Source organism: Bos mutus, chromosome 10, assembly GCF_027580195.1.
Source record: "Bos mutus isolate GX-2022 chromosome 10, NWIPB_WYAK_1.1, whole genome shotgun sequence".
In the NCBI taxonomy this organism is placed as follows: Eukaryota; Metazoa; Chordata; class Mammalia; order Artiodactyla; family Bovidae; genus Bos; species Bos mutus.
Window position 1 is genome coordinate 72,504,031 of NC_091626.1, and position 25,888 is coordinate 72,529,918.

The 25,888-nt window shown below is 41.6% G+C and overlaps 1 protein-coding gene across 2 annotated transcripts in view; it reads right to left on the reverse strand.

Moving 5' to 3' along the window:
* EIF2AK4 (eukaryotic translation initiation factor 2 alpha kinase 4) overlaps positions 1-25,888 on the reverse strand; it is a 97,903-nt gene that overhangs the window by 21,954 nt on the left and 50,061 nt on the right. For both annotated transcript variants that reach the window (XM_005888933.2, XM_070378246.1), the window contains exons 15-27: positions 24,864-24,986; positions 23,236-23,340; positions 21,069-21,126; positions 20,248-20,327; positions 16,390-16,491; positions 14,983-15,036; positions 12,008-12,244; positions 10,090-10,165; positions 9,419-9,540; positions 5,649-5,698; positions 4,558-4,726; positions 3,150-3,266; positions 1,379-1,444 (exon numbers count right to left, since the gene is read on the reverse strand). In XM_005888933.2, coding sequence (XP_005888995.1) covers positions 1,379-1,444; positions 3,150-3,266; positions 4,558-4,726; positions 5,649-5,698; positions 9,419-9,540; positions 10,090-10,165; positions 12,008-12,244; positions 14,983-15,036; positions 16,390-16,491; positions 20,248-20,327; positions 21,069-21,126; positions 23,236-23,340; positions 24,864-24,986 — 1,359 coding nt within the window. The remainder of the gene's footprint in view (positions 1-1,378; positions 1,445-3,149; positions 3,267-4,557; positions 4,727-5,648; positions 5,699-9,418; positions 9,541-10,089; positions 10,166-12,007; positions 12,245-14,982; positions 15,037-16,389; positions 16,492-20,247; positions 20,328-21,068; positions 21,127-23,235; positions 23,341-24,863; positions 24,987-25,888) is intronic.

The following is a 25,888-nucleotide window of genomic DNA, read 5'->3' on the forward strand; positions in this document are numbered from 1 at the left end:
TAATGAAGGCACGTAAGAGGCACAGGTTCAATCCCTGGGTTGGAAGATCCCCTGGAGGAGGGCACAGCAAGACACTCCAGTACTCTTGCCTGGAAAATCCCATGGACAGAGGAGCCTGGTGGGCTAGGGTCCATGGGCTTGCAGAGTCGGACACGACTGAAGCGACTGAGCATACATGCACATCACATGACTAATGGATAGAAATTCAGCAAAAAGCAAAGAAGCTGACATTTTAGCAACCAATATGGCTATCTTGTGCAAGCGTGAAGTATTTTGAAATGTGATATTAGTTCAGAGAACCTTTTAGGCTTGAACCCTTTTAAGGAGTCACTGAACTGGGCAGTTTCTTGGACAGATTCTTTGTGTCATTTACATACGGGACTATTTCTGCACATGGCTATGTGCTGTGTACATATCTAGGGTATTGCATAAGTACTGTCCTTTGTACTAGAATATTTATTATGCCATTGAGTCACTCTGTAATTATTAATACCTCCTATAATAGTTAACATTTAAAATGTAATCTGGTCTAATTTCCAGAGTTCCTAGCGCTATGTATCTGGTTTACTTTCCCAACCTGCAAACTATTAATATATGAGTGAGTTCTTTAAACTGTGACACCCCGTGAAAGTTGTGAGCTGAGGGTAGACACATACTGGATGAATCCCCTCATGGCTTTTAAAGGCCAGTATGAAAGAAGAAGTTGAAAGCAGTCTGTGGACTCTTCCACTGACATCTCTTTGCATCCCTAGCACTGTGCCTGACACGTGGTAGGTGTCCTAGAATCTGAGTAACTCCGCCTGGCCAGCGTACCAGAAATCCCTGTTGTCTTTTTCTTTTCAGGGACTCAGTTAGGTCAGGGTGACTGGCAAAGATCTGGGTCCAATCTCATGCTTGAAGAGAGAAAGGACGAACCTATTTACCCGGTGAGATTTTCCTCACTGCCAGTGAGATTTTAGGAGTAGGTAATTCCCCAGAAAAGCCAGAGCTATAATGCAGCTCTGAGGTGCTGGAAGACCAGGAGGTGGGGGAGGCCTGTGAGGTGGAGCTCTGGGTCGCAAACGATCCTGAAGAATCTACTTCCACAGAGGCCGAGCAGCCTGAGGTATGCTTGGCAGGAGGCTCCACTGAGCACAGCCTTGGCGAGGAGTGTGAAGAGAAGGATATGGTGTCAGGAAAACAGCATGGAGACGCATTCTTTGATCATGGCCCTGATTTCTCTTCCCCTAATTCCAGATGTTGCCATGGCACCTACTTGAGGGAAAAACTGTCTGAGGTGGCGGGAAGCGCCGCTGCCTGACTGCAGTGAGAATTTGGCGTTTTCTGGAATCACAGCGTTACAGAGAGAGCTGTAATCACACCATTGAAAGATACTTACACTACTTGACGACAAGGATAGATTACAAAATTTAGCTTCCACTTCTCTCCTCGTCAGCTTTTCTGTCTAATGGAGAAGAAGGTAACAATGAGAACAAGATACAGTTTCCAGGGTAATTCTGACAGGTGTAGCCTTCATTTTGGACAAACTGCTCCTCATCATGAAAAATGGATTAACTGATTAAAAGACTTTTTCCCTCCACAATTCATATGAGCTATATAACTAACATTGCTTTAAAATGTGGGAAAGATTGACGGCAAGAGAAGAGGGGGCAAAGAGGATGAGATGGTTGGACGGCATCACTGACTCAATGGACATGAGTCTGAGCAAACTTTGGGAGATAGTGAAGGACAGGGAAGCCTGGTGTATTGTAGTCCATGGGGTCGCAAAGAGTTGGACACGACTGAGCGACTGAACAACAATTCCTGACATAAAAGAATTAACAAGGGGAGAGCTGTACTTGCTGAATGGTGAGGTGACCCAGAGGAAGAGAGGCTTACCCAGGGGTGCTTATGCTAGAGTCAACTGATCCATATCCCCTAATGAAAGTCACGTGTGGACAGGCTCCGAGTGCCACCCCATGCTGCCAGGCAGCCTACAGAATATGAACAAGAGTGATGGGAAGCCTCTGCACCATCCCTGGGCTTTCTGCCAGCCTCTCACTGACACTCTGTTCTATCTGTCCCTGTCAAACAGCAGCAGCACTTTGGGAGGAGAAAAGAAACGTAAAGAAGCAAACACTACAGTTAGGACCCTTGATGTGTCCCAGGCAGATGAAATAAAAGCTGGTTGAGCTTTTTAGTGTACAAAAACCAGTCAACCATTACGAACTTCCCCAGCTTATCCTGTCTTAATCATAGGCTGTCTGGCACTGCTAGTGACTGTATCTTCTTGATGTTCTTATTTATTATAAAAATAATATTTAAAATGAAAAGAAATTAGAAAAGATAAGGAAGGATTCACCTTCACCCCAGCACCGTAATAATTAAGATCTTCACTGTCCTCCCTTCAGGCTTTGCACAAATACCGGAAGGTAATAAATACAACGATGTGGCTGAATTCGGAAGGGCAATGGGAGGTGATGCTGCCCCAGTCTCACATAAATGAGGTGATAAACGAGGCCCCAAGAGAAGTCTAAACCAGTCTCCCCCAGTCTATAAATGACTTCACTGATAAGCTCAGACAGGCTGGAAGAATTAAGGGCAGGACATAAGTCTTTTACTATCAAAACTAATACTCCCTTTCTTGGTCTCTCTAAAGGACAATAACAGTGCTTGTGAGATTAACTTAGGCAAGTTAATCTTCATAAAGGGTTTAGAACAATGCTTGGCACATATATTCTGAGCACAGTGCATGCTTAGTAAAGGCTGACTATTTTTAAACTTATTACAGGCAAGTATCAGGACCAATTACTTAGTGAGGCTTTTGCCTTAAGAAGCAAGTGAGTGAAGAAGTTTATTATCTTATAAATTAAATATGATAATTCAATCTTCAGAAGTTACCCTTGCAAACACACCATGGAGGTGTGCTACTAGTGACTAGTAGCACAAGGCTTAGAACAGAACAAAAGCTCAACCAATACTTGTTAACTACTGATGGAAAAACAAAAACAAAACTGCTGGTAGAATCAGAGCCATTGCTTCTTTTACCTTAGAGCAAAGAGGGGAAGGAGATAAAATTCCCAATTCAGTTTTATGGTTACATGACTAAGAAAATTCTCAAGCTATTATTATTATCCTTCAATATCAACTCAAAGGAATTAAGTGCTTACCACAGCATCATACAGAATAACATAGACTTGGCTGAGTTTATCTTCTGGGATCCCACAGTGTAAGAGTATTGCTTTCAGTAACATGGTATGGTTCAAGTAAATACTGTAATTTCTTTCCTAGGACAGAGAAATTATTATTTTCATTATAAAAGCAACACAGGCACCTGACGAAATCTAGAATCTTATCCCCAATTTACCAAACTGACACAATGGAAGGAATGAATTCTAGCATATTGCCTTTTAGTTTACTTTTTCATATATATATTCTTCTTACACTGTTGTGGTCAGAGTATAATATATTAATAATTTAATCTTTATCGTACACATCAGAAATACTTTCATCTCCAGCTACGTTCAAAACCCTGAGCAAGGTGACACAGATTTCAAAGTGGGAGAAGACCTGGGTCAGTACTAACTGACCTATACGCCCAGCTGGTGGAGTATAAGCACACAGTCAGGAGCATTCACAGGGCGGTGAGCTGTGCACTGAGCCAGGTGCAGTGGGCTGCACAGACAGTGGCCCTGAAGGAGCATCTCTGCCTGGAGGAAACAGCTGGCAACTAGCACGTGGGTTCTCGTCTCACGTGCTGTGAGAGCTGAGAAGAAAAGGTGGCTGGCCAATCAGGGAGGTTGCAGGCAGGCTCCCGGGCCCCCACTGCAGCTGGGTAGAGAGGTCTATCTGGACAGGGGTGCACAGTGACTGATGGGAGGTCACTGTGGAGAGGGTAAGAGGGGCGTGTAGCGGGGATGGGGAGGGAAGGCCAAGGAGAGCAACCACTGAGCGCACAGTGCACTCCACTGGCTGGGAGTCCACAGAGACCACACAAAGTGAGGCCAGTTGTTAAGAGTCTGGGCGGGGACGTCCCTGGTAGTCCAGTGGTTAAGACTCTGGGCTTCTAATGGTGGGGGCATGGGTTTGATCCCTGGTTGGGGAACTAAGGTCCCATATGCCATGCAGTGTGGCTAAAAATTTTAAAAATTAAAAACTGTTGCAAATCAACTACACTTTGATTAAAAAAAAGAGAGAGAATGCATTCCATGTAATCTAAAGCAATAAGATAATTAGTACATATTTTTTGAAAAAGAGCCTGGGCGTAGGAGGGAGCTGAGGGTTCCCAACATGCTCAAAGTATCCTAGGATTCTTAGCTGAATTCCTCAAATTTTGGAATGCATGGAGAAACTACAGCTTCCCCCCAACCAAAGAAACAAAAACAAATTCATTTCTTTCTAGGCGGAGGTAAGAGCATGAGACTGTCTCAAAAGCTACATCAAACTTTCCCAGGGGCTTGAGTAACAATGTGATTCATGGCCAGCACTATCTGAGGAGCAGTTCTGTGGTCCCATGGAATCTGGTGAAGGACTCTGTCTAGTGGGATAACCTTGGGATGTTAGGGTATGGGAAGGAACCTGAAGTGCTGGAAACTCCTGGATGATTTCGTAGATGGTGTAGATGATTTCAGCGGTGGGCAGCGAGCTGTTGGTAGTAGAGGTAACAATATCAAATGCACACTCCAGAAGTTCTTTGGGATGAAATCGGTCTAATTTTCGAGGTCTGAACACACGTTCTATGCAATATCTGCAGAGAGAAGCCCGCATTTCTAAGGTCATTGCTTGCTGGAATTACATATGTATAAGAGATTGTTGAATAAAAGAAATAATATGGAAAAATCAATTAGTGGTATGATTAAGAGAACGTAAAGATAGATTTGCCCAGAATAGTCATGCTTTGTATCTAGGTTCCAATTCCCAGTGTTGCCACTATTAAGCAATGGGGTTTATTTATTTTTTTAAGTCTGAAATAGACATGAAATAACACAGAAAAATAATTTTATCATGAGTGTTTGCTTTCTACACAGTGATGCCCACACTTTATGATTAGTAACTGTTTACTTGGAATTGAGAATAAAGGCATGTAAAGAGCTTTGACTTTGTTCAGGAAAGGAGCTGCAAAGTCAGGTGCCTTGCTGACAACAACATCGCTCCAATTTATGCAGATCTTGGTGTTTGCCCCTGTGGTATGTGAACGAAAACCTTTCCCCAGTGGTAAGTGCCTGGAGGTTCAGCACTCCTGCTGGGTTTCCTCCACTTCTCCACAAGCTGTTTTTATTCAGTTACCTGTGCAGGCAGTTTTCACACAGAGACCACTGGCCACTTGTCCTTTTGATTAAATTTTAAAAGGGGCCATCTGTGATCAAGAACAGCCAGATGTTTTTCCAAGCAACCATTTGTGAAAGTACTTGGTCAAGTGGCTTGGGGACATTTAGAAGGCAGAGAAAAGACTGGGAGTCTCAGGCTGCCACCCAAATGCAACATTCCTACAAACAGGAGGATGCCAGTCTTGATCATAGAAAGGGGTACTGGCGCTGGGCTTTGTGACCATTTTCCAAGCTCAGTACTTTAAACTCCAAATACTTGACTGTGTAACGATCACTGTAGATGAAATACTCTTTTTGGGTTTCTTCCCCACGTGCACCAAATGAACCCCCATTTTTTCTTACCGCTTTAAATTCAATATATTATTTCTCGCCACATATCTTGCAAAAGGAACCTGAAAAATAAAGTTTCAAAGGTCAGTATCAAGAGGTGCCAACCACTACTCCTTTTGTTTTTTTAACCTTTGAGTTTTAAGTCACATACCATAGAGTTCACCCTTTTAAAGTTTACAATTCAGTGGTTTTGAGAATGTTCACAAAGCTGTGCAATGCTCGTCACTCACACTCCTTGGAATGTTTCTGAGTTGGTCAGTCAGCAGCTTATCTCACTGCTGGATGTAACACCAACCTTATTCGCTGTGGCATTTCTTAGGTTCTTAAGTTTGAGAAAAAAATCACTTTTAGTAAAATATACTCTGCCAAATTTTATTCTGTGCAAGTTATATGATGACCTGTGAATTTTTTTTTAAGTGTCACATAATACTGCAGTCAAAATGGGTATTACCTCTTACAAATTTCCTGACTTTCTCATAGATCTTACAGAGGAAATTCTTAGTAACCACCCAGTAATAATCACCACAGCTTATAAAACCATTACCAGATTGCTTCAAGAGATCTGACGTGGTATCATTAACTAATAGGTCAAATTCTGAAAGGGCAATTATTTTTTATTTGGAGGGATTTAATATATTTGCTCACAGAAAGAAAGCTTATGTTTAACAATCTGCATTTTAGTGCCCTAATGTCTAGACAATAAGGAGCCAGTTTTAAGTATAGTTATGTAAATGTTTGCCCTCTGTACTTTCTCTGCTGCTGCTGCTAAGTCTCTTCAGTCATGTCCTGTCTGACTCTGTGCGACCTCATAGATGGCAGCCCACTAGGCTCCTCTGCCCCTGGGATTCTTCAGGCAAGAATACTGGAGTGGGTTGCCATTTCCTTCTCTAATGCATCAAAGTGAAAAGTGAAAGTGAAGTTGCTCAGTCGTGCCCGACTCTTAGCGACCCCATGGACTGCAGTCTACCAGGCTCCTCTGTCCATGGGATTTTCCAGGCAAGAGTACTGGAGTGGGTTGCCATTGCAGAGCCCAAATCTGATATGCTACCTACTCACCTCTCACTCAAAATAATCCCAAACCACCTAACTTACTGCAAAAGAAAAACTAAATCCAAGGGCATAGAAGGAATTTCCTCTTGAACCATAAAAGCAAAACATGTTCTTGCAATATGCTGCAAAACACAGATATGAAAGAAAGACAATGTCCTGATTCCAGACCTCCCTCCAGAAAAATACAGTCAAAAGTTCAAGTTTTTGACACTTCAGTCTGGGGATACAAACAAGCTGATATGTGTCATTATTCACACGAATGTGGGAGCACTATATATATCTCAAACATACCAGGTGCATTCAAATACCCATCTTTGTGCACATGCTCAGCTGTTTTTTTTTTTTTTTTTAAACTTTTTCTTTCTCTGTATAATAAAAATGGAATTGTTCAATTCAGTTCAGTTCAGTTGCTCAGTTGTGTCTGACTCTGTGACCCCATGAACCGCAGCATGCCAGGCCTCCCTGTCCATCACCGACTCCTGGAGTCCACTCAAACCCATGTCCATTGAGTCGGTGATGCCACCCAACCATCTACTCTGTCATCCCCTTCTCCTCCTGCCCTCAATCTTTCCCAGCATCAGGGTCTTTTCAAATTACTCAGCTCTTCACAGGTGGCCAAAGTATTGGAGTTTCAGCTTCAACATCAGTCCTTCCAATGAACACCCAGGACTGATCTCCTTTAGGATGGACTGGTTGGATCTCCTTGCAGTCCAAGGGACTCTCAAGAGTCTTCTCCAACACCACAGTTCAAAAGCATCAATTCTTCGGCGTTCAGCTTTCTTTATAGTCCAACTCTCACATCCATACATGACCACTGGAAAAACCATAGCCTTGACTAGACGGACCTGTACTGGCAAAGTAATGTCTCTGCTTTTTAATATGCTGTCTAGGTTGGTCATAACTTTCCTTCCAAGGAGTAAGCATCTTTTAATTTCATGGCTGCAATCACCATCTGCAGTGATTCTGGAGCCCAGAAAAATAAACTCAGCCACTGTTTCCCCATCTATTTGCCATGAAGTGATGGGACTGGATGCCATGATCTTAGTTTTCTGCATGTAGAGCTTTAAGACAACTTTTTCACTCTGCTCTTTCACTTTCATCAAGAGGCTCTTTAGTTCTTCACTTTCTGCCATAAGGAATTGTTAGGTAGTTAGATTAGGAAAAAGGAGTCCAGAATGAAGTGGCTAAAACACAAAGAAGGGAAAAGCCCGTGAAAATAGAACAAAGGAAGGTCTGAGGACTGGAGTGAGAACCTCAGGTGAAACAAACAGCCCTCCTGGCTAGCCCAGTTTACATAGGGCAGGCTCAGGGGGAGGAGAAAAAACATATAAAGAGAGGAGCCAAAATTGAGCCTCTGGCTTCTCTTCTCTTTGTGTCTTTTGGGTCCACCCGCCCTCATGCCTTGAGGGTGTATTTTCCTTTCCTTGCCAAATAAAACTGAGCTGTAACACCAAGCTGTAACACTGATCTGTCCATCACTTCAAATTTTTGCTGTGGTGAGACAGAACCAAGGAAATTACACACTCTCCCGACATAAACTGAGCTGTAACATGGAGCTGTAACACTGGTCCATCCATCACTTCAAATTTTTGCTGCGGAGAGACAGAACTGAGGAAATCACAACCTCCCCTGAAAGAATCATATTACAGTTCTTTTGAAACATACTTTTTTTTCCAGCTAATAGGATACCATGGATATTCCTACAGATCAAATATAGATATGGATCTATCTAAATATATATGCATTTTGATATTTTACCTCTTTAATATTCCATAATAAATTATTCAGCCATTTTGCTACTGATGCAGTAGCAGTTTTCAGTTTTTGACCACCATGATAAATTGGAAATGGATGTCTTTTTAATATTTGTATACCAATGTGTTATTTCTTTAAATAAATCCCTCAAAGTGGGATTGCTAGCTCAAAGGGTGTAGTATATGCATTTACTTCATTAAATATGTTCAGATTACTTTTCTAAAGGTTCAGCAACTTACATTCTCATCAGCAATATATTAAAGTACCTATTTTCCTAAACTCTAGTCATCTGTGGGCATTAAAGATTTTTGCCAGTCTGAGAGGTGAAGTTCAGATACCTTTGCTTTGTGTTTCCTTATTAGTGAGGTTGAATATCTGTGAGAAGATTATTATCCCCATGTATCTTCTCTTCAGAGAACTGCCTGGTTATAGCCTTTACTCATCTCTCTACTTCTAAGTGCTTTCTGTACAAGAGGAATATTAACCTCTTGTCTGTCACATGCATTTACAGTACAGATGGGCTTGTTAGCAGCCAGCACCATGTGAGTGATCAACCAGTAAGCGTGCTGCTGTCAAAGGGAACCCTGGGGATAAGAAAGCAAGCATGAGCAGACTTCAGCACACACACTTAGCAGGGACACTTGCTGTTATAAGAATTCAACTGTTCTGGACATTAGCGTATGGGAAATGTCTGGGTTGGCCAAGTTAGCCTGCTATGATCACCTGGAGGAGCTCAACACTGACGTGCACACGTGGCACCTGCTTCTACGTAAGCACTAAGGTGGATGCACACACGGTCAAAGGTTTACCATGATGCTGTCACCCTGATAACTCTCTTAAGATTATGTTTCCTAGAGGTGACATTAAGAAAATAAGCCTGGGGGCAAGAATGATTGGTGGGGGTGTTCCTTTAATATGATACCAGCCCTGGGACCAGGCATGGCACCCACACTGTCAGCAAAGCCTCCCAGCCTCACCCGCAGGTCGAAAGGCAGCATCACCAGCATCCCGCTGTGGTCCATGAATAAGGCAGCTTCGTTGTGCTCATATATTTGTCTGTTTCGGGGAAGCAGCAGTGGGGTACACAACTGGACAGCTCCTACACCAAATGAGAAAGAATAACTGGTCACTGTTTCTCATGCTTTCCAGACACAAATTAAAACAAACACAAACGTGACAGTTAAGAATCTGCCACCGGGACTACTGAAATCACTTTATCTTCAATTCTCTAAGTTTACTAATGGAAAGCTCATCTAAGGTTAGGTTTGTTAATTTAGTCACATTTCCTTTTTTTTTTTTTTTGGCTGCACCACACAGCTTGCGGAATCTTAGTTCCCTGACCAGGGATCGAACCCAGGCCCATGGCAGTGAAGGCACTCAGTCCTAATCACTGGACTGCCAGGAAATTCCCTAGTCACATTTCTGACTCCACAAACCAACTGTATTTTACCAGCGAGGTTATAATACTCAAATCTGTTTCCCCTCCACAAGTTGAATTATAAAAATAAGCTTAAACGTCATGGGTGTCAAGTGAGTGTAACTGAATTTGAAAGTAAAGCATGGCTGCACCCAAGTCCATTAACATGACTTTCTGAAGAGGAAACAAAATGTCTTTTGAGAAGGCCCATGTTTTTAAAAGAGGACATACCGTGTCTTTTGAAGATGCGGATGATGGTTTCACACACGTGCTGCTGTATCTTGGCTGTGCGGATGGAGAAGCTGCCCTAGAATATGACCAATTCAAGTGTCATTGAAGCCTGATCAAAGGGATCGCCCAAAATATCTTTCTGTGGCTTGTCATATGCATTATATTACTTATTCCCAAGATCACAAAACAGATCTCAATGAGTCACTCCTCTTTTGAACATATTCAGGAAAGGAGCAAACCACATGTCTTGCAACATGTCCTATTTTGGGAAGGCTTCCTCAGTTCAAAGTCCAAGCTCTCAGCAACGGTCATGTGTGCCTTTCAGAGACAGCTAGTCCTACACACAACTCTCCGAAAGAACTTTCAGAGATACTGTGGCAGTCAAACATCTAACAGCATCAAACCCCCTCCCACAGACTACAATATTTCATAGTGGGCCTCTTGAAAGCTACATGGCATTTATATATTTTGTAAATAACTTTCTTTTTCATTTTTTCTTATAATAAAAGTAGCATTATTTCACTACAGAAAATTTATTAAAGACAATAGAGAAGCAAAAAACCAACAATTAAAAAGTCAACCATAATCCTGTAGATATCTAATATACCAGTGAAGAAAAACCACTTAGCCCCTGAAATCTATACTGATCTTCCACAAACCTTACCAGGACTTTCTCTGCTACTCTTCAAATTCTACTTTAAGCATATGGAAATGTATACAGAATACAACAAATATCTATTATTAACTCACCCAACTTTATAAAATTTTAACATTTTGCTATACCGTTTCAGACTGTTTTTGCTTTTAAGAAAGAAAATGTTGAAGTCTCCCAAACCTGCTTGTGCTTCAGAAGCCACCTGACGAGCTTTTAAACTGAGATTCTTTTTGTTTATTTATTTATTTGGCTGCAGTGGGTCTTAGTTGCAGCACTCAGGATCTTAGTTCCCTGACCAGGGACTGAACCTAGACCCCCTGCATTGGGACCATGGAGTCTTAAACACTGACCACCAGGGAAGTCCCTGAACAGAGATTCTTGAAGTGCTTCACACTTATACTCCAAGTCACTGTACTGGATGTAGGGCCTGAGCCTCTGTGTTGTCCAAGGGCCTCACAGGTGACTTTAATGTGTAGCCAGTATTGGGAGCTGGCTATTTGACCTGGCCATCTGGGCCAGGGCTTGGTCTCTAAAAGCACCACTTCTTACCCTCTTTGGTTAGGGGGTGGATCAGGAACTCCTACAAGTAAGTGATTAAAAGTGTGGCTCTTCCTAGAATAATGCACACACACACATTTTGCATATATAGACCTCAAACTAAGAGCTTATGTTGGACCAGGACCTACGGTATAGCACAGGGAACTACAGTCAATATCTTATAATTGTTGTCAGTGGCTAAGTTCTGTGTGACTCTTTGTGACCCCACGGACTAGCACACCAGGCTCCTTTGTCCTGTGCCATCTCCTGGAGTTTACTCAAATTCATGTTCATTAAGTTGGTGATGCTATTTAACCATCTCATCCTCTGCCATAACCTTCTCCTTTTACTTTCAATCTTTTCCCAGCATCAGGGTCTTTTCCAATGAGTCGGCTCTGCATATCAGGTGGCCAAAGAACTGGAGCTTCAGCTTCAGCAACAGTCCTTCCAGTGAATATTCAGGGTTGATTTCCTTTAGGAAACAACCTATAATAAAACCTATAATAACCTATAATAAAAAAGAATCTGAAAAAGAATATATATATATAACTGAATCACTTTGTTGTATACCTGAAACTATTACAATACTATAAATCAACGATGCTTCAATTAAAAAAAAAGAGAGAATTTATGTTGGAGGCATTAAAGAAACCCAGGAAAATTCAGGAATGGACTTGATCCTTTTGTAGAGCGGGTAAAGCTCTTTCAAGCCATGGCTTACCCCACCTTCAGTATGTCACTGTCGTAGGTGTAGTCGATGGCAGGGGAGATGCGCTGGGCGAAGATCTGGCCCATCATGGTGCGGTAGGCCTTCCCGTCCACGTTGGCCAGGGTGTGGTGCAGCACCTCGTGCAGCTCCGATTCCTCCATCTGGGGCGGGGGCAGCAGCTCGCTCTTGAGCAGTTCTGTGGCCGTGGGCCGCTTTGCCGGATCGTGGTTCAACAGCCAGGAGATGACAGATTTCTACAATGCAATACTGGGGATGGGATGCGATGGATGGTGCTCGGGAATTCTCCCAGCAAGCTGGTGTTTGGTTCAGGTCCCAAAGGACACACTTCTTCCCCTTAGATGGTCCATTTTAGTTGGTATTTCTTAAATTTCTGAATTTGTCATTTCCCCCCAATAGTTCATTATGGTCACAGGATTGTGCAACTAGGTAATATTAATATAATATCTTTCCTAAAAGGTAGAGGCCCTTTTTGTACTTCACTGTTATAAAGGACCAAAAAACCTTCAACAAAGACATAGAAGCAAAAGTTAGGCCTTCTAAACACACTGTATCTAAAATACAGCTTTTTTGGTACAGTTCTTGAACCACACAAGATACAAGAACATAAAACAAGTTATTTTAGGTGCCCAATTTTAGTAGAAAATATAATGCTTAAGAGCTGCTGGAATCCCTAAATCAGTAGAAAACATCTTGTTTTTATGTTATCTGTATTCATACCATTCCCTTGAATTCTCTTCTGTTACTCATTTATTATACCTTCATAGCTACTACCTAATTAAGCAGGGAACTATTTGAATAAACTATAGTTCCCTGTTTAAACCTTTGAAAGGCCCCAGAATGATTCTGTAATTCTCTTGTTTATAAGGAGTTAGAGGAATACTTGAGATCAGAAAACCTCAATATAGATGAATCTCATTAAGCATCTTTAATTACATATCTTTAAAATATCCTCCCCCATAATCCTTAACCCTGGTTGAGGCTAGAATTAAAAACACAGATAATTATTTTTCATATAAAGAATGGAACTGATGTGATATAACTTTATGAATATATATGTTAAATTAAACTGGTAAAAATAATATCCTATTCAGCAAAATCGATAGTAATACTTAATTTCTGTATGTGGCAGTAACTGTTATACTCAGTCAATAAGCATTTTCTATGCTGCCTTCTTGCAGATAAAAAGCAACAATGTGATATGGAAGGCAGCAGCGGCAGTGGCTGTGGTGGTTAAGTTTACACAGTTTATATAAGGTTAAGTTTATATATGGTTTTATCTGGTTAAGTTTCTACAGCCCAAGTGCAAATGCTCCAGGGTGCCCAGTAAGTCCTTGTGCTAGGAGGACAATCACTGTCTTGAGAAATGGTATGTATAGTTGTGCTTATGTCTGCAGTTTAACTACAACACCACAGGAGCCACCATGTGGGAATACTGAATAAGACTGACCTCATTACAGGGAAATGCTATGATTTGAGTATTTATTTATGACACCCTAAAAAATACAGGGAACAACTCAGTTCAGATCAATGATAATAGCTAGTAAAAGGAGAAACACGACTCAATGTATTTTTTAATGTATGCTCAGTCACTCAGTCATGTCCGATTCTTTGCAACCCCATGGACTATAGCCTACCAGGCTCCTCTGTCCATTGGACTTCCCAGGCAAGAAAACTGGAGTGAGTGGCTGCTTCCTCCTCTAGGGGATCTTCCTGATGCAGGAATCAAAACTTGTGTCTTCTACACTGGCAGGCAGTTTCTTTACCACTGAGACACCTGGGAAGCCACTTTCTAATGGTTCTTCACTAATTCAACATTTGAGGCAGAATGGGTCCCTCGAACCATAAACAAATGTCATATGTTAAATGCTATCAAATTATAGGATGTTTGTACCAATATAAAATAAAGGATATTTAATATCTCTATTTTACAGGGGAGGAAAATTAGTCTAAAAAAGTTAAGTCCATCCAGATACAAAACCAATAATCAAAAAGTAGCAAATTAATGCAATATTCTAGCTAGGTTTCTGTTCTCAACATTAAAATTTAAATAAGGGATTCTGCCTTGATTATAATTGTTAAGAAATCAGTTTAAGGAGTAAACTTCTACATGACAAGAGTATTAACCATGGAAGGTTCCTCTAAGACAAACAGCCAGCACTAAGAAGAAAGGCACACCAGAAGCACTATAATAAATTCACTAATGATTATTCCTTCATATTAGCCAGATGCTAATAATTTACTCTGACATACATATACTATAGGGGCTTCCCAGGTTGCGCTAGTGGTAAATAACCTGCCTGCCAATGCAAGAGATTTAAGAGATATGGGTTCGATCCCTGGGTAGGGAAGATTCCTTGGAGGAGGGCATGGCAATCCACTCCAGTGCTCTTGCCTGGAAAACCCACAGAGAAGCCTGGCGGGCTACAGTCTATAGGGTAGCAAAGAGTCAGACACAACTAAAGCCAACTCAGCAGGCACGCGCGTGTACACACACACACATATATTTACAGTATATGGGGAAAATTATTTTGTTTAAATTACTGTACCATCTAACTGTCTAGTCTTCCCCTTTACAATATAAGCTACTTTAACCAATATAAGACAGGACAAAATTACAGTTTCAAAATGTATTTTCTTTTTCTTAAAGTTTCAAGCTTTATCTCAAACAATGAGCTGTAAGAGTGTTCTCTTTCTTCAATAGCTAAGCCAAAGGTCCAAACAGTACTTCAAAAGCATGAGGAATCACAAAAAAGAACCCTGTAGTTTGTTAATTTTTTTATGCCAGCCCTTGGCATTTTTACAGTGTTTTTCAAGTCTAAATACATTTTAAGTACTCCATCTTTTGATATTTTCCCCCACGTTGTTCCCACGACACAAGAGAATGAGTGGCAGAAGATTACTAATTGAAGAAGAAAAATAGTAATTAAAACTCCAGAGTGAGAACACAGTAATTAAAGTATCAGAAAATTACCTGCTTTGTATGCTCTCCATCATCAAAGTCTTCTGGAAACTTAGGTGAAGTGGGCTAAAAAAAATATTGTATTCAAATCAGCAAGTGCTTGGCAGGCTGCCACATTTTCACAATAAAACGTGAAAGCATTTTATTCACCAGAGGTAAGAAAATCAAAGAGAGAAATGAAAGTTTGCTAACAAGGGGAGATGGACAAGACACTCATCTTGAAATCCAATGTCCATCCTTCCAAGGACATACGTATTATTTTAACACTAACTTCACCCAAATGACAGCCTAGGTGACAGAAAGCACCTCGTTTGAGAACAAAGTATTTTACCATCTAATGGCTTCAGAGAAAGACAAGAGTAACCTTATTAAACAAACAAAGGTAAAAATACAAAATGGTCAACACAGAGTAAGAAAAAACCAACGTGAAAATCTCTACCCACCCCCTCAAACTTCTCACCTTTCTGGTAAATAAGACCTCAATCGTAACATTAACCTGGCAGTTGAGATATTCTTGAAATGAGGCAACAAACATGAATTTTAGACTAAAGAAAGGCACTTCACCAATAAAGAGCATTCCAAGTCAAGGCAAGGACACAGTAATCTCTTTGTTTCCTCTGATACATGATGAACACAGCTGCCCACGCTGTCCTGGCAGTTAAACTATCAAACTCCTTCCTGAGATACCTCACAGGGTATTCTTAGTCACACTGTATGTGATTAATACCAACAGACATGCATACTTGGTTCTGCTCTAGGAAGGAAGAGGAAGAGTCTTCATCTCTCTTACACAGGAATATGTGAATCTAAATCTTCCTCACTCTATTCTCCCCTCATCTTAATGCTGATGCCCATGGGCACCCTTGACTTCACACACTCCAACATTAGTCCCTTTTAGTTTGGGAAGAGGCAGGGATCAAACCCAAGAAGACTGAGGGAGATCTCATTGAGAAAAAAATTCAAGTGGCTGATTTTCACCCCAGACCCCACTTACCTTCTGGTCATAGTGGTATTCTTTAGGCATTATTATATCTGGTACATTCAGCTGGAACTTTTTAATTTCTAGATCTAAATATTTGCTATCCTTATAACCCCTTCCCACTGCTGTAACTACATTGATATTATGCAAAATTTTAAAATTCCTTTGTTTTAAAATCAAGAGGAAATCTCAAAATATTTTTAAAAAGGATTACCTAGCAATATCTCCCCAAATAAATCAATTTGGGGTAAGTTTCTTATCATTGTAAGTGCATAAGCTGAGATGAATTTCCATTTATTAGAAAACACAGAAAATTATAGCAGGACAACCTCTTTCTATATTATAAATAACAGATAAATACCCGGCACTGAATTCTAATGTCCATGCTAAGATTCAGGTTACTGGAAACAGAGGCACTAAATAAAACATCTGATACATACATCTCTGAGCTGGTTGAGAACAAAGATTCTTTCTGAGGCTGTGACCATGGGATGATAGGACATCTCAAAGAAGATAATCCCCAGGCTGAAGAGATCCACTTTCTGAGGAGGAAAAAGAATTACATTTAGAGCCTAGATATGAAAGCATAATCCAATAGGGAATTAGAGGATGAGCACTGTTAGATGGGATAATGTTCACCTAAGTGAAAAATAAACCATATGAGAAAAAATTCACTCTGTCCTATAAAAAAACAAACAAACCTGTAAGTATAAAATATAGATGATATTTTTATATTTAGATGATAAAATATTTGGCATGACTTCAACATTTTTCTTAAAAGTTGATTGTAACTGGTTCAGCCCTACCCACAGACATAGATAACCCCTGGCCACACACTGAGAATAATTATTACAGAGCAAGGAGAACCGACATCTTGAAAAGAGTTAGCTTTGTATCTTTACAGGGCTTCTGCGGTGGTTCAGTGATAAAGAATCCACCTGCAATGCTGCAGATATGGAGACACAGATGCGTTCCCTGGGTTGGGAAGATTCCCTGGAGTAGGAAATGGCAACCCATTGCAGTATTCTTGCCTGTAAAATCCCATGGACAGAGAAGCCTGGTGGGCTGCAATCTATGGGGACACAAAGAGTTACGACTGAGCAACTAAACAACACGACAACAAAACTGCATTTTTACTGATCATCTCAAAAGGAAAACACAGCACAATCTGCATCTGATAGCAAATATCAGCCACTGATTGCAAAGCCATACTGATGAGGGCAGAAGCATAGCACAACAGAAAGATCGTGTGACAAATCCCCACAAAATATGGAAATACAAGGAAAGAAGGTAAGGCAAGTCAGTGCAGAGTCTCAGGTAGGCAGCTGCCAAGGGGAAGAGGATGTTCAGAAGGTCCTGTGCCTGTGACAGCCGAGCACAAAGAGGCCAAGGGTGAGACTGCTCATGGTACACTGCACGCAGGCACAGAAGCCGTTTCCAAGGAAAACTTGAATGCAGTTGGACTCAAGGATTAGTAGGACAGCCTCTCCAACCAGTGACCTCCAAAGTCTTAAAAACAAACATTCATCCTGTCATTTCCTACACGTTAGCTGTAGAAAAACGTGGAATATACACAAAAGCACCAAGAATAAAATAGAAACCATCCATAACCCCACTGCCTAAAGAAATTTACAGTTGATGGCTAAGATATACCCATTTTGTGCCTTTTAAAAAAATATCTACACACACACGCACGCACGCACTAAAACTAGAAACATAGTGTCATCTGTAACTTTTATTCTAACACAAAAGAATATTTTAATACTATCATTTTTCTAAAACGTGATTTTAATGACATATTCAATTACATGGAAGCCCCATAATTTAACCAGTTCTCTACTTTTAAACACTTACAATTCCGCCCTGTTATAAACAATGCTGTGACAAGCCTCTTTCACACCAATCATTTTGGCTGTCCCTGGTTGTTTCCTTAGGATACATTTCAAAAGGTGGAAAAGTGCTAGGCCAAAATCCTTTCAAGGATTCCATTATCCTCTTGCAAGCTAAACTGGAATGGTGACACTGAAGGTGCCTCCCCTCCTCAGGGTGGGCATGTCCATCTCTACACGCCCTCATCCTCGCCTCCACTCTGTCACTGCCTGGTGCTCCCCTGTCAGAATCAAAACCCACACTAGAGTTGCCACCACAAGCTTGAAAATACGCTTTGATGCAGACTGCCTGCCTCATGTATTTTAAAAATTTACCTCTATGGGTCTTGCCCTAAGTGATCTCAGCTGGGCTCAAGCTTTTAAATCCCATCTGTGTGCTGGTGACTCTCAAATTTATACCTCTGACTTTGACCTTTCTTCTGAACTTGAGTCTTGAGTCTTCAGCAGCAGACTGGACCTCTCCAATCGGATTTCTCATCTGGCATTTCCTTCTTAACGTGCCCCAGGCAGTTTTCTTTGCCATCCTCTCCTCTACCTCCCACGTCTTTCTTCAGGGTTCCTAAGCTCAGTCAACTACCCTTCCCCTAGCCGCTCCAGGTAGAAAGCGGAGTATTGTCCTGTTTCCCTTCCTTTTCCTCACCCAACACCCACTCCATTAGGAAAACCTGTCACGTTCCCTCCAACATGTATCTCATATCTGCACACTTCAGAGACATCACTTTGGCGACAAAGGCCCATCTAGTCAAAGCTATGGTTCTTCCCGTAGTCATGTACGGATGTGAGAGTTGGACCAGAAAGACGGCTGAGTGCCAAAGAGTTGATGCTTTCAAACTGTGGTGCTCGAATAGACTCTTGAGAGTCCCGTGGACAGCAAGGAGATCAAACCAGTCAATCCTAAAGGAAATCAACCCTGAATATTCATTGGATGCTGAAGCTGAAGTTCTAATACTTTGGCCACCTGATGTGAAGAGTTGATTCATTGGAAAAGATAATGATGCTGAGAAAGACTGAGGGCAGGAGGAAAAGGGGGTGAGAGAGGATGAGAGCATTGGATGGCATCACTGACTCGATCGACATGAGTTTGAGCAAACTCTGGAGATAGTGAAGGACAGGGAAGCCTGGCGTGCTGCAGTCCATGGCGTTGCAAAAGTCAGACACGACTGAGCGACTAAACAGCAAACCTGGTCTCTACTGCCACCACTCCAGTCCTAGCTCAGCCGCCCCATTTGGATTTCTGTAAGGTGTCCGGCAGCAGGTGGAATGAACTCTCTCGCTCAAGATCCTTCAGGGCTGCCTCTGCTCACTCCTTATCATGGCCACGCGGGCCTGCATCACCTGACCCTGGCGTTCCCCTCAGCTTTGCTTCGCACCTCTTGCCCCCGTGGCTCACCTTGCTGTAGCCAGTCTGACCTTCTTTGTGATCTTCCTAAGTGCACCACGCCATGCCAGCTCTCACCCACGCTAACACACTTCTCTCTGAGGTGCTGTTTCCTCTGCTTATCCCTCTCCCCTCCGAGCCAAGCTCCAGGCCCCAATTCTTGTGATTTCTCCCTCTTTTCCTCTTTTGTCAGGATAGCCATCCTCTTGGGGAGGCTTTCTGTAATCAGTCAACCTAAAGACGATGCTCCTTATTGTCTTCTGGTCACTGGATCCCATTTCTTTTCTTCTTAGTTCTTACGTAGTTTGTGATTTAAGAATTTTTACTTGTTTGGTTCATCCATCAGTGGACAAGTCCCCTCAAGGCTGGAATAAGATGTCTTATTAGTTGATGGCCTTGTTCCCTGTGTTCCCAGGGCCTGGCCCAAAGCCAGTTAGTTCAAATCTTCTTTAGATGGACAGAAGGACTGTAAGCTCCTTGGCAGCAAGAGTGCCAGCTTCAGTCGCTGTCTTTGGGCATCACGTGTCCTACCTGGAACAGGCACTCAACAGATACATGATACAGACTTGGACAGCAAGGAGATCCAACCAGTCCATCCTAAAGGAAACCAGTCCTGGGTGTTCATTGGAAAGACTGAAGCTGAAGCTGAAACTCCAATACTTTGGCCACCTGATGCGAAGAACTGACTCACTGGAAAAGACCCTGATGCTGGGAAAGATTGAAGGCAGGAGAAGAAGGGGACAACAGAGGATGAGATGGCTGGACTGCATCACCGACTCGATAGACATGAGTTTGAGCAAGCTCCAGGAGCTGGTGATAGACAGGGAAGCCTGGCATGCTGCAGTCCATGGGGTTGCAAATAGTCGGACATGACTGAGTGACTGAACTGAACTGACTGAGTGAATGAATGTTTCCTGCTATCTCAGCTGGTAACTGAACCCCCAGTGCTGTGATCTTCATACTCTTTCTTTCCTCTTTCTCTCTCTCTCTCTCTCGATCTTTCCTTTTCCCCCCAAAGCTTCTTTTTTTACCTGGTTGTATGCAGATTTGGTGCTTCCTTGGACCTCAGGGCTTACATATAAAGCAGTGCCAACCATCCCAGTCAAATGACCTGCATGGAAGAAGGCAGGGAAAAGGTGTCTAATAACAGCACTTAGAGATAAGGCAAATTTTTATTAAAAAAAAAAAGTTTCTTAAGAGTGAGACACAGTCTGTTGACACTATTCACAGGAAGCAGCAGCATACATTTCACCAAGCTGTTAACCCTAAATCGTGGATGGCCGGCCACATACCTTGGCTCTGCTGTGGTAAAGGGGCAGTGTCAGGCAGGAGGATCTCAGACAGGCCAGGTCATGAGGTAATCTCCCATTACCACCTGGGGTCACAGTATAACTGCTTGCCCACAGAACCAAATTATTCTAATTGAAGCTCTAATTTCTTAAGAGTCCTTAAAAACAATCAATAAAGTGAAGAGGGGAAAAAAAGAATGTTCATAATTTTGTTAACTTAATGAATAATTATAATTTGCTTTAGAATAAAATCTTAACAAGTGAAAAACAGGCTTCACATTGAGAAATTTTATATTGTATTGCATATTTAAAACTGTCCTGTTAAGTATTCTTATCACAAAATTGGTAATGATAGTAATAATAAGTAAGAGGGCAGGGAAAAACTTGGAGGTGATGGATATGATTATGGTGATGTTTTCTAAGTGTGCATGTACCTCAAAAGGCCTCAAAGTTGTATACATTACATATGTACAGCTTTTTGTATGTTAAAAAAAAAAGGGAAAAAAGGAAATTTTGTGGACTGCTTATTAACACATGAATTAAATACAAGTTTCTGGATTTACCTGAAGGGTCTGATTTAATCAAGTGATCTCCTGATGTGTCATCTTGTTTGCCGTCAGCCTAAAAATATAAGTAAGCCAAATATCAAATTAAAATGTTTATTCCACAGGAATGGATTATCACTTCTAAATGAAGACTGAATAAAAGATACTACAAAGAATCCAGGACAACTGTAATAATGCTTTTCTGAGCTATAAATTTTTTTAGTTCAGTTAGCCTACTAATGTAGGGCTCACTGGAAACCCAACGAGGTCAAGGAGAGGGGCAATTCACCACCTTGCCATGAAGACCTCCTTCATGGCAGAACCCCTTAAAGTTTACCAAAACTAATTTATTTTCATATTTCAAAACAGAATCTATTTACTGGAAAGAGTAAAAGGAGACTAATAACAATAAACTCACTTTCTAACTTTCCCACTGCTATTACTTTATCTGGATCAATTTTCACTCTTCTGTCCCAGAGGCTGGTCACCAAATGTATCCCTCCAGAGCTGCTAATACCTCTTAGGGAGCCTCACCTCCTCCACTACATCTGTGACAGTGCTGTCTTGCATTAACCCGAATCACTAGTTTTCTGTCATCACTCCATGGATTCCTGGTATAAGCACTGCCACGGATAACAACAGCTGTAACATTCTCAGAGCTGGGGACTGTTCCAGGGCTCACCTAAATTCTTATTTTAATTGTGGTGACAAATGTGAATTCGGTACTTACATTAGGCACATGTTTTAGAAAAGATACTAGGAAATTAAATAACTTATCCAAGGTTTCTAGCCCAGGGCAGCGGGCATCCAGAGCTTGAGCTCTTATCTACTTCACGAGCATGTGCTCAGTCGCTCAGTTGTGTTGGACTCTTTGCGACCCCATGGACTGTAGCCTGCCAGGCTCCTTTGTCCATGGAATTTCCCAGGCAAGATACTGGAGTGAATTGCCATTTCCTTCTCCAGGGGATCTTCCCCACCCAGGGATCAAACTTGCATCTCCCTCGTTTTCTGCATTGGCAGGCAGATTCTTTACCACTGTGCCACCTGGGAAGGCCCCCTTATAGGGGAGGCCCTTATATACTAAAGGCCGACACACATAGACTAAATGTCTGTCTATAGACTAAAGCCGACAGACATAGACCGTCTGTAGACGAAAGCTGAGACCTCAAATTAAATTCGTTCGTTTGGTCTTAGCACTCTGAATTCGCTGCCATTCTGGTCAGGACCCAGTCCTTACTGTCCCCCTTCCACCCCCTCCCTCTCTGTACCTTCTAACATCACCTTCTAATTTGGCCCCTTTGGTCCTTCTCACCATTAATTTCTTCCTCTGACCACCCTTAGAATTAACTGTGTTTACCACAGACTTTGGTGCCTTAAGCTCTGGCTCATGATGTTAAGTAAAATTCTTCCCCTAGTATTCAATCACCTCCAAGAATCCCCAACCTTAAGCCATCTTCTTTCATGGCTCCCCTACACCCTCATAGTTTCAACAAACCAGACAACAGGCTGGCCTTCGACAGTCATGTCTGCTCACCCTAGGGCCTTTGCTTATGCCGTTCTTTTTCTCTGGAACCCCTGACTCTGGTGTCACCAGGCCCTGCCCTCGATCCCAGCCTACTGGACTCCCACCTGTCCTTTCAGGCCCATCTGAAATGCTCTTTTCTCTATACAGTGTTTCTTTATTCTCAAAAACATATGTAAATTTTCAGTCTTTTAATCTTATATGACTATTTCGCTCACATTGTTTTAGCTTTGTTTGTTAAACTACAATGTTGTGAATAACATTAATACTTTCTGACTTATGCTGTCTAGAACTCATTCTCCTGATGTTTCATGGGTTTTGAATCTTATTTCCTTAAGTTAAAAGTCCCTGGAGTGTAAAACATCTTGCCCAGTGTCTGGCATGGTAGACCAAAATACCAAATCATTTCATAAAGTATTATATGCCTTTGCCCTAAACATCACCCACAAACTCATAATTGTATGTCTCTCAAGAGGAATGCACTCAGTAAAACATATTCACAATCTCAAAGTCTGCAAGATAATTTGCAGCCACCCCTTCAGGCTTGTATACGTCCTGGGCATCACACAGCAGAGTTCAGGGAACTCATGAGAATGTTAGAAGACAGGATAATCAAGGCACATGCATTCGTTTTTAGGCACACTTGAATAAAAAAATACTCACAGCAAAGGCTAGATGGTCGGTGGCCAAACCAAAATCACCTATTTTGACATGGTCATCAGAATCCAAAAAAATGTTGACAGGCTTCAAATCTCGGTGAATCATTCCCTGATGGAAGAGAGTAAAGAAACCAACAATATTTTTTCCTAAGAACAGCTTATATCATTCCTGTTTCCTTGTTTTAAAGGACAACCTAGTGATAAAAATCGGATGAGGCCGTCTTCTGCAGATCATGCTAGTCTAGGCTGTCTGGCCTCTGTAATGTCTCCCAAATGCCTTTGCCACCCTCTCCCAGTCAACCTGCTGGTGGTCCTGATCAGGTCTGATCCAAACGGTTCCCTTCGGCATCCCTCTGTCAGACTTTCAATGATCTTTCTCTCTGCTGCATCATGTCTCCCTGTTCTGGTCAGGGAGAAAAACACCATGTTCATTTCTTCCTCTATTTATAAACTGCTGCTGCTGCTGCTGCTGCTAAGTCACTTCAGTCGTGTCCGACTCTGTGCGACCCCATAGACCGCAGCCCACTAGGCTCCTCCGTCCCTGGGATTCTCCAGGCAAGAACACTGGAGTGGGTTGCCATTTCCTTCTCCAATGCATGAAAGTGGAAAGTGAAAGGGAAGTCGCTCACTCGTGTCCGACTCTTAGCGACCCCATGGACTGCAGCCTACCAGGCTCCTCCATCCATGGGAGTTTCCAGGCAAGAGTACTGGAGTGGGTCTGTAAATTAGAGTCCTGGTCTTTTAGTATAAATATAGTACAGTATAAACATTTTAGGGTTAAAGAAACTTGAGGCACAGGGAAAAAAAAACATATTTATGCTAATGCATTAGAGAATCTCATGTTTAAAATGTAAGCTGCGTTTCATCCTGAAGCTAGGTCCATTAGCACATGATGACAATTTCTAGTTTTAAAGTGACATTTTATACACCTGGCAAGCTATGTTCTCAGTCTCCTCTCTGCTCTTGCTAGATGACTTTCTGGAAGGGCAGCACTGAGTCAGAATCACACACCTTGGCATGAATCAATCATACTCTCACTTTCTCTAAACCACTCAGGGAAGCCTCCTCACCTTCCATATTTGTTTGAATATTTCCACCTAACCCAGAGGCTGGCAGACTTTTTCTGTAAAGGGTCAGATAATAAATCTTTCAGGTTTTATGGGCCACACAGGCTCTGCTGCAACTACTTACTGTACAGCAGCAGCACAAGCACAGCCACAGGCATCACATAAGCTGTCGCGGCCAGGATGCAGCATAAAGTGACTAAGGGACACACGCTTGAACTTCACAGGATTTTCAGGTGTCATGAGATATTACCCTTCTTTCGATCTTTTTTACAACCACTTAAAACTGTAAAAGCCGTCCTTAGCTCACAGGATGAACACAAGTGGCGAGGGCTCCTGCGCCATAATTTGCTGACCCCTGTCCTATCCTTCAGTGTTTTCTCTGAACTGAGAGGTTTTATGCTATTTTCTTACCTTTTGGTATGTTCTATTTCCTGTAAAAATAGATTTATTTCAAAATACCCATAATTTTCCCTCTATTTCAGTTTTTCTCAAGTTTCATATTTGTTATAAATTTGTTATAAATTTTATGTGAAGTATTTCAGATGTGAAATGATGCCAAGCTTACTTTCTCATGGATATAAGCCAATCCATCCAGAATCTCTCGGAAAAGCCTCCAGAGCCTGACGGTGTCTCGATACAGTCCCTGGTCAATGGTGTCTCGTAAAGTGCTCTTCTCACAGTACTCCATCTATAGATAAGAACGAACCAGGCAGGATTTGATGACAGAGTTTTAGTCAAGGAGAACAATGGCAATTAGTGTAATCCTGTATTTTAAAACATGTACCACAGATTTTAAGTACTTATAGGAAAGGCTTATCTTTTTTTAATTAAAAAAGAAACCAACAGTGTTAAAAAAAAAAAAAAACTGGGGGAAGAAGCATACTCTTAGCACTCCAACAAAATCATTCTTATTTTTCATATTATTGTTTATTAAAAAATAAAGACTTTAAAAGCCTTGTCACAAGTAATACGAAAACAGTTAGAATTATATAAAATTTTATTTAGTTTTACAAGATCATTTCCAAGCCCACATTTTCAAGAAGGGCTAATTAGTAATTCAATGATGTCACTAGCTTCTCTCATCTGTACATTAAATTAATGACAATGGCCTTCAAGTCTAGAGTAAAACTCTGTAAATATCCAAATATTCAAGAAAGGGCTCTATCTCATCCTGCTTGACTGTATTAATCTGTCAGAAAACAAGGCAATGTCATTTAAGTCCTAGATCAACATATAGCATTTGATTTATGAAACTAGACTGTATGTTTCAAACTAGCATCAAAGTTGAGATTTCTCATGAAGGATTTTTTTGTTGTTGCTTTTAAAGAGAGGAACATGTCATTTTAAAAGAGAGAAATACCCTCCCAGGCTCAGAATGATATCTACAAATTCTGACTTGTCTTCCAGAGGGCCTCTGCCTCCCACACCATGCTGGTACCTGCACTTCACACACCTCCCTTACACACTTTCGCCTCACTGTAACTCTTTAGAGAGTACCTGGAATGGAGAAGCTACTCAATAGTTAGCAGTTTGGGAAACAAACATTTTACCATGAGTGTGAGTGATTTATGTTAGGAAAAACCTAAAACC